Source organism: Etheostoma spectabile, chromosome 17 (assembly GCF_008692095.1).
Source record: "Etheostoma spectabile isolate EspeVRDwgs_2016 chromosome 17, UIUC_Espe_1.0, whole genome shotgun sequence".
In the NCBI taxonomy this organism is placed as follows: Eukaryota; Metazoa; Chordata; class Actinopteri; order Perciformes; family Percidae; genus Etheostoma; species Etheostoma spectabile.
In genome coordinates this window covers 16,443,477-16,452,711 of record NC_045749.1, presented here as the reverse complement: position 1 = coordinate 16,452,711, position 9,235 = coordinate 16,443,477, and the positions used below count along the sequence as shown (strand labels likewise).

The 9,235-nt window shown below is 39.2% G+C and overlaps 1 protein-coding gene across 4 annotated transcripts in view; it reads right to left on the bottom strand.

Moving 5' to 3' along the window:
* micu1 (mitochondrial calcium uptake 1) overlaps positions 1–6,718 on the bottom strand; it is a 31,834-nt gene extending 25,116 nt beyond the window's left edge. For all 4 annotated transcript variants that reach the window (XM_032541088.1, XM_032541089.1, XM_032541090.1 and 1 more), the window contains exons 1-3: positions 6,472–6,718; positions 2,634–2,798; positions 551–743 (exon numbers count right to left, since the gene is read on the bottom strand). In XM_032541088.1, the coding sequence (XP_032396979.1) occupies positions 551–743; positions 2,634–2,797 (357 nt within the window). In that variant the 5' untranslated portion in view covers position 2,798; positions 6,472–6,718. The remainder of the gene's footprint in view (positions 1–550; positions 744–2,633; positions 2,799–6,471) is intronic.
* Between the last annotated feature and the right edge of the window lie 2,517 nt (positions 6,719–9,235).

Here is a 9,235-nt window from a genome sequence, read left to right as displayed (position 1 = left end):
TAGACTCTTTATTTGACATAGTGAGTGAGCCACACACTATTTTTACCAACCCACTAGTGAATCTTTTGGTGATGTGAGTCATGCTTTCAGCAGACTGAGGCTGCTGCTGAGGCAAGAGGGATTGCACATTTTTTACATCGACATGCATAAGTCAGTTGTACTATTGCATCACATTTTCTTTGAAAAAAATTGCATCGAACATTCAAAAGTCTTCCTCTTTCCTTCTCCCTGGTCCTCCAACAATAATATGCGGAAATACAAACCGTGTTTATTTGGCATCATATCAAAGAGCCTTTATTCTTCTTCTGCTTGTCTGGATTTGTCATTGGCTGCCTAATTAACAGCAACGAAATTTTAACGGGTGGCACATTTCTATTGTTTATGACAGCAGCAATGCATGCTGATTACCTTTGTGTTTCTTCATAAAATATTCTGTCAAAAATATACTGGAGTTTGCATATTGGACATTGATTGGGAGGGCTTTCAAAACACCATTCTAGATGTGAATTAAATACTGGACTTACTGAACGGCTGAATATTTATCGATTACCTTGCGGTCACGGAATCCAGAGCGTGGCTTCTTTTTTTTTCCCTCCCCACCTTCATTTGCTTCTTCGTCTCCACTGCTGGCCTCCACCGATTTCTCTGACTCGGCCTCAGATTCTGCATCCCTCACGAAATCCACCCCCTCTCCACCTGGCTGCTCAGAGTGTCGGACGGAAGGCCCAGCCTCTGCATATGCTCTAGTTTTCAACAAAGAAACCAATTGGAAACATCACCTGAAAGACATTTCTATGCCATTTATCGAAGGAATATCTCTTTGGGTTTTGCTCTGGTACAAAGTAGAATAGGGAAAGTGTGTAGCTGACTATGTTTTGCAGCTAAGTATGTACTATACCTTTGGTGCTAAACAGTTAAACCAGAGAATGGGAAGAAGAGAGAGTGTCCTGCGCTGTGTTTTGCTTACAGAGGAGGTTTACCAAGGCAAACTCTCACTTGACCATTTTTCTAAATAAACAAAAAATTGGAATAATGATAATAAATAGCTGGGTGTGTCTAGGGTAGACTGAATAATTCAGTTTAACGAGCCATAAGGAGAATGAAGCCTAGGGTGAATGCCTGGAATAGTCTCGTCCCATCAGTCTCAAATACCCTGAGGTACCATCCATCACTCTGCTTCCTGCAGCACAGTCATTTTGTCTCCTTCGAGCTCTCAGGTCAACACCTTCTCCACCAATTGGCATTAACAAAACACCAGCCTCCTTAGTAATAGTAAGCCATAAAATTGTTGCGACACTCTTGGGGTGTTGGCTTGGCAAAAGAAATGCAGGTAAGCAACTTCATGGGGTGGTTTACCAAACAGTTGTGTAATGTGGGGGAATCGGATTTGGCGTGTGCTCAAAAGCCCAAAACTGTGGTCAAATACTGCCCTGCAAGCAAATCCTTGTTTACTCAATGTAGATCAAGGACAGTTCATTTAATGGGGGACCACGGCAGATAGAGAAGCTTGCAAGTCATGGTGTGAAGAGAACCAATTGACTCGAGGAAGAAACAAGACCATGCACTCGGAATTGTGTGTGTGGGGGGGGGGGAATAATTGATTCTTAATGCATCGCGATTCTCTCTAGAATGATTCAATGCTAATAAGTTAATAATCGATTGCTAAAAAACAAATATAGTAACTCCAGACATGTACAAATCAGAAAACAGAGTGACTGAAAGAGGATGGGATAATGGACAACAACTTAGAGTTTAGGCAAGAGAGCGGAAAAAAAAAAATACACACAAAAATGGACAAAAGGAGAGAAAAAAAAAGTTTTGTATACACATGATCTAATAAGACTTAATAATTAGGCAAAACACGTATAGGGTGTTCATCTACTTTAGCACATTACATCTGAGCACTTCATGTTTCATGTTCTAAGAAGCCAATTCTCCACCTTTAAACATGACTGAGCCTCTGACATGGAAGACTACTGTGAGAGAAGGTGACTTTCACAAGCATGTTTAAGGCTTAAGCATGGAATAAAAAAAAAAAAAAACTTCAGTAGACCAAACATTTCATTAAAACTTGTGTGTGACAAATATATGTCAAAATCTAAGAAATTCAGATTTAAATGTATATTTTTTAAATCACGCATGGAAATGTACGATAAAAAATTCGATAATCGGTTTAGAAATGTTGGCATCTGAATCGGAATAAAACGGTGAGGTTCCCAGAGATTCCCACCCCTACTCTGAAGTGTGGTGTGCAATGGCAATATCTTTGATGTGGTAGTAAAACAAGAAAAATCCAGGTCAAAAGAAACCAGAAAACAGTCAGATGACTATGTTGCAAGCAACACCGGAGATGGTGAAAGCCAGCGGCGCTCAAAAACTAAATCTTGCACTATATTTGGTGATGGTTAACAAGTTTGTGTAATACTTTGAAAAGCCAAAAACTTTACACTAAAATATTTTGCAGTCTTTGGTTATTTTAATATGTATAAATTAATTATTTGTGTGTTTCTTTGTTTGCCTCAAATTGCCACTTGAGGGGAAAATAAAGCATTTTTGAAATGAATTAGAACGCCATTATTATTTTCTCAGTACTCCATGGAAGCACAAAGGTGTATTACTGGGCCCAGACTTACCTTTTCCAGAGCAGCCCAGCACTAGCAGAGACACCAGTTACCCCAGCCAGGGCTGCCAGCATCAGCCTCCTCCGGCCAGACCCTCGCACTGCTCCACTGTGGTAGCGCCGGGACAACTGCACTAGCCCCACTGAAACTGCGGACAGCGCCCGCAAGCTTAACATCCTGCAAAGAGAAAAGAATAAGGCACGGTGAAATAGCAGACACTCTTAAGACGACCACCACAGGACTGTACTGAACAAGAATTAGAGGATGTTCTTCAATTTAGTTTTACAGCATTTTGTCCAGCATGTGACGACAGAAAAAAAGGTAGTAGATGGTATAGTTCAGCTTCTGTTATTGCAAATACTGAAAAACTGAGGAAGACAAAAGTGTTTCAAACTATATAATGTAAATATCATCTGAACATCACAAAAAAGCGCACACACAGAAACAACTGTGCTGATCACATTCCTTCTCAAGTCATAAGCCATGGAAGTCTTAGGTAAGGATTTAGAGAACTCAAAAAACTTTTCACTCATCTCGAGAGAGTCAAAGCTTAGAACAATAGCAGTGCACTGGTGGGATTTGTCTTCATACTGCACCGCAGGCAAAACTGTACCTCCAACAGTCAATGCATAAATGTCCTGGAATCCTCACACACCTCAGATTAATAAACAACACAAAGCAAGGATAAAATTGCCACCAGTGAGGCTAAGCTCCAGAACTTCATTTTCAACCAGACTGTTGCTTCATTCATCTGTGTCGTGGAAAGATGATTAACAATTAAGCAAGGGGCTACCGGTGTGTATCTGTAGCTCCCGTGTGTGCACAAACGGATGGGGCAGAGGAGTTCATCCCACTGAGGCCTGAAGCTGCCACCTGTCGATATCCTATTAACAATTCAGACACCAACTGTCACTGATTCAGTATAAAGACCGAAAAAGAAATGGCATATGCTAATCGGAGTGTTTGGCAGGCCATGGCAATTGGGACTGAAGTAAACAGCAAGCATGCATGCACACCATCTCCATGGAGATCATTGATCATTTTTTTAAATGCTGACGACATTAGAATTTCTCCCATATCAGATCAGCTTAAAAAAAAAGTTGTGTTCAACTGGAAAGAGTTTTTTCATCTCTACCACAAAAAAACGTACACACATATGCCAGAACAGACAAGTCTAAACATACAAGAGGCAGAGATATAAAAAATTGTTTTTCTTGGTCTTTGTGACTTCAAGCTGCCAGCTCAGGACCGCCCATTTAGGCTAGTATAATTCATGTCTGACACTACATCAACTGAGCTGAAATGAAGTAATTTTCAAAATGAGAGTTACCCCTGATCTGTGAAATCCCCAGTCGGGCAACTTGGAGCTTGTACAGAAAATAGATTTTTTTTAAATTTATTTTCTTTTCTTTTTTTTTTTACTGCTGAGGCACACCAATGCTCAATGATTTCTTCTCATCAGCCTGTCAGAACCTTTAGTTCAGGATGGCGACCCTAGGATTGGGAAAGCTATCTTGAATAAAAAGCAGAGAGCCAAACTACAGCTACAACTCCCTTATCTGTACTATCCAGTACTGAGTACTGAAGAGGACCTTGTATTTAAAATACGGTAAAAATTAAATTTTAAGGGTCAATGATTGACATCATTTTGTTAATTAAATGAAGCTTTCTCAGGCTGCTTCTGAGTGACGTGCCCGATGCCCATGACAACAGTATCCACTTATCAAGTCACTTGCTTCAACTATTTATTGCATTTGTTCTACATCCATAAAGAAAAAGGGACAACATTAAAAGTATAACAGTTTGCCAAATTTATAACATAATCCAACAGTTTATATAATTACTTGTAGCTGTCAAGGTAACTTTTACAATCTTGATGTCTTTGGTTTTTAGTCATTGTTATCAATATAAATTATATTGTGTTCAAAATTTCTCTCTCACACACACATATAATTGTGTTTTTGTCTGATGCTTTGGCAACATTGTTATTGCTCTGGCTTTTTAATAAATCCCCTTGAATTGAATAGAAAATTGAACACCACAAAACATTAACTCACATCCCAGCCAAGAAGGACTAGACCTATATTTTACATCCTGTCAAACCTGCTTATCTGTTGAACCTGGTAAAACATGGCAGCATGTTCGGAACATGGATGTCTCGATTGTATCTGTTCACAGTGAGCCAAGTGTTAAAATACATTAATTTCCCTAATTTTAAAACAATTCAATTCAGCCCTTTAAATCCCATGACAAGGTACACTTGGACCATAGACATATACATAATTGATGTTTCTTTATATGTTGAAGCACTGGGACCTGGTCAATCAAAAATCACTCTTGGTCAACAATATTCTTCGCCACCTGGCAGTGATATGTTGAGATGCACACAAGAGAATCGTAAATATTTATGTTGTGTAAACACTACGCGGTACTTTGATGAGCGTGTCCTATAAAAACAAAAGGAAGTGGGCAGTGTCACCTCAACAGCCTAAGGCACTAAAAATGATGTGCTATGCCCTCGGATAAAACTAGGGATGCACTCCACTCAAACAATAGTAAACTTTACAGTTCTTCTGTTACTTGGGGATGTTTTCTGCCTCTGAGCAGTATAAACAGTGAGAGGGGATTGTGGTCTGGCATAGGCCTACCAGAAGCACAGAGGAAGAATGCATTTCTACCTTCTAACCTACTTATATGGAAACTTTCAGATTGCGTAAATATTTAGCCAGGTCTGTGACTTGTTCATGACAAATGACAACTTTCTTACGAGTTGACTAATTCATTTAAGTTGACAAAAGTTTTAGGCAACGATAATTTAACCACTGATTGGGACTGCTCTAAGATTCATTACAATGAAACGGACAATAACACTGCCATTTTGACAGTGTGGTGACTCGCAAATTAGTTATCTATTTCTCACTGTCCAACTGGAATATCAAGTGTATAAACATAAGAGTTAAGTGTACTGCAGGTGATTGATTAACAATGGTACATTAGCAAAGGTGGCACAAATTGGTAATCCAACATGATTAAACAGAACTGGCAACTAGGTTTGGTCTGTTCCTAGGGTACAGAGAAGAGTCCTCCTGCAAGGTTAATAACTTCCCCAAGTAAAGTTAGCAAAAGATTAACCTTTCAGCAGAAGCTACCAAAACACTAGCATGTCCGAGAATCATCGTACGTTTTTCCTCACAATTGTCACCTACATAACAAGCTAGCTAACCGTTTAACGTTAACGAATGTCTGACGTTACTCAGATTAGCACCCAGGACACAATCATCGCCTTTTTCATGTGCTGATATGATTATCGTTGTATGGACCCAACTCGGGGTCACAACATCAACATTTCACACGGCACACTGTCGTCAACAGTTAGCTAATTAACCTAGCTATCTAGGTAACATTACAGTGGCAAATACACAGGGCTCAAAAACATAATGCTTATAGTAATTTAGGAGTTATAGTTATGTGCCCGAGCGGATACCTGACCCCCATAGTTGTTTCCGTGATTGACAAGGACCCCAATGTTTTGTTTTTAGCCGCAAGACCTCGTTGCATGATGTGACATAACGTTAGCGCTTAGCTGTCTGTTAACTTGTAATACAGCTAGCTATTTTGTGAAAGCCAGTCCTAATTTTGTATCACTTGGTACTGTTAATGTTACATGCTTGTCAATGTAACGTTACGTTAGTCCAAATTATTTCTTAGGGCAGAAAACGCTAGGTAGCTAGCAAGCTAACAATTAACATTAGCTTACATGTCTACTATTAGCTAAAGGAGTTGCTATTTCAACGGTTACACACAGCTTCTTAGAAAGCTGTCTTGGCATGAAAGCTACAAGGTTACTCACGTTAGTGACAACACAAACACCAGTCAGTCCAAAATAATGATGTCTTCGTCTTTTCAGAGTAACGTTACGTCTTTCCCACTTGTGTCTGCAGAGATGGAGCGGTGCGCAGCGCAAACAGCAGTTCCGTGTTCAGCAACAGTGGTGCAGACAGCGGGGGTGGGGCAATCCGCACCCCGCCCCATGTTTAGACCGCTCCGTCCCACCACTGCTGGGGATGCATTTATTGTCTGAGTATTATAGCTCCAACAAATTTTATGTAATTTCATCAATTAGCTGCGGCATGACATGCTCCTATTCAGCTCACCATATGATAATAACATTCTCTATGTCGGCAAAATTCTCCATGGGTAATAATCAAAAAGCAAACAGGTACCAATATGAACGTTGAAAAAATTATCTTTGTTCCCTGAAATCCCATTTCTCTAAATCAATCCAATCCAGTAGGCCTATTACTGATCGAAACTGATGTTAGAATGACAAATGTGAACACACAAACTGTAAGACGATGGTGAAAGGGCCTAAATGGTAGCCTTTTCTACAGTATAGAAGCCTAGTAAAATAGTAGCCTTGGCTAGACTACCCTATTTTTTTCAGATCATATCATTTATATGAAATAGGATACCTAGCTACAATTGGAAACTGAAGGTGAGCTATAGCACAGATTCACATATTGAATATTTAGCATCTCAATGTGGTTTGAATGAATACACTTTAATTTGGTTAAGTTTTGAAATATACACATTGACTCCTCTGGTAATTCTATTTCATTACTATTCTCAGAAGTGAATTGGGAGAAAGAGAGTCTCAGCTGTCAGTCGGGCATGCCTTGACAGAGCTCCAGTATGTATCAAAACTATAATGACTTGCCTCTTCACAGTGTACCAGTTCTAATTGTTGCCTTGAAAACTGGCTTGATTGAGTGCATAATGTGAAAGGAAAAGCTGGGGAGCCGCTGAGTCGACTGTCAGACCGCAGGTTGCCTTGGCCCATCCAATGAAAGTTCAGGTCAAATTTCTGCTTGAAGAGACCTTACATCAATATTAATGAGGTTATAAATGAAGTAAAGATAACATACAATGCTACACGGCAGTGACTGTTAGGTTGAGTCAACTCTAGACATCAACAGGCCTAAAATATAATCATTTTGCCACTTATATGAACTGTTCATATTCCTAAACTTAAAAGCAGTTTAACAGAACTGCTCCTTGTTAAGGGCAACACCTGTCTTAGTGCTACTGACTAGACAGACATTTTTGGAATGCTCAGTTGCTACTGTGAAGGAGGATTCTCATTGGATAAACCAGCCTAATTATATTTAGCCCTTAGCTCTTGGCTGAGTGGAATGACTGGACACACCTGCACACACAAATCCATCTCCGTTAACACATGCATGCAATCAGACCAGTTTTAAAGGCACAGCCATATACCTTCTTTGTTCAGTGAGTCTGACACTCCCCGTTTAGCATGCGGTTCATAGCAACATATTTTTTTAAAATCATTTAGTCATCCCACTTTGATAGATGACCTTATCTTAAGCTACAGAATGTAAATACACCAATCCTGCATTACTCTGCTGTATCAGTTAATCACATTTTCGTGAAACTTTGTTGTGTGCAATGCATAATGCCAGGAGGTTTAATGGCTTTGGATTGATTCAAGTTATAAAATAGTGAAAACAGAGCCAAAAGTGTCTCCTTATAAGGATTCATGATCTCTCAGGATAAATGGAACATTGTCCTTAAAAGGGGGAAAATCTGCGGTTTTCTGTGACTGTTTGCTGTGAGCTTGTGTGCTGTTTTTATAGTTACTGTTTCCAATAAAGTTTCAGTGAAGTAGTCATTGTCTTGATAGAAAATCACTGATGTAAAATACATACATTGCAACTAATATCTCCAGTTTCCTTCTCCATTAAAAAATATGATCTATACTAATGTCTTTGTCTTTTCCCACCATCTTTAATTAAAGTGATTTTCAACACCTACTTGTCCTCCCACTCTCTCTCTCTCTCTCTCTCTCTCTTCGTCCTTTTTTAATAATGGAGGCTACAGTGCCTGCAGCCCTGCAGCCAGGGTTCATTAATGCGAGCAATTTATCACAAAAATTGGTACACACAATGTAATTGTTAACTATTGATACTATAAATAAAATTGAATTGAACTATTGAAGTTTCATATTGAATTTGAACAGCTTCACAACAGTAATAATCTCAATATGGTAAGTGTCCACAATAACAGTGCATGTATCGCTAATTCAAAGCCATTCATCTGGTTCACAAACATTATGTCAGTCTTTTATTTTTCTCATAAATATGCATAACACAATGCAAATCAATTCTTAAAATTGTCCACAAGAAATGTCGGTTTAGCTATCGGAACTTATCCGCATACCAAAGGCCAGCCCTTTCTAGGTGCACAAATAAAATACACACTATATGAACATGACACATTTGAATGTTGTGCAACATGCATAGACAACTACTAATTCTGAACAAATTGGAAAGGAATAGCTGCTAAATAGCTAATGACCAAAGTGTTTTTAGACTTGTCAACATGTCCAGGGTGTCTGGTCATGGATAAGGTTCAGTGTCCTGGCCTATTAGAATTTAGGGATCAGCAAACTGCTGAGTAAATCTTAAAAGAAACAACGTCGATTGCTTACTCAATTTTTTTCTCTCTTACTCCAGTTTGTCTGACTTAATTTGGGTTGAAGGTAGTGCATATTAGGGGACTGTCTACCTAGCAGCCTTCATGTTGCATTGCAACAG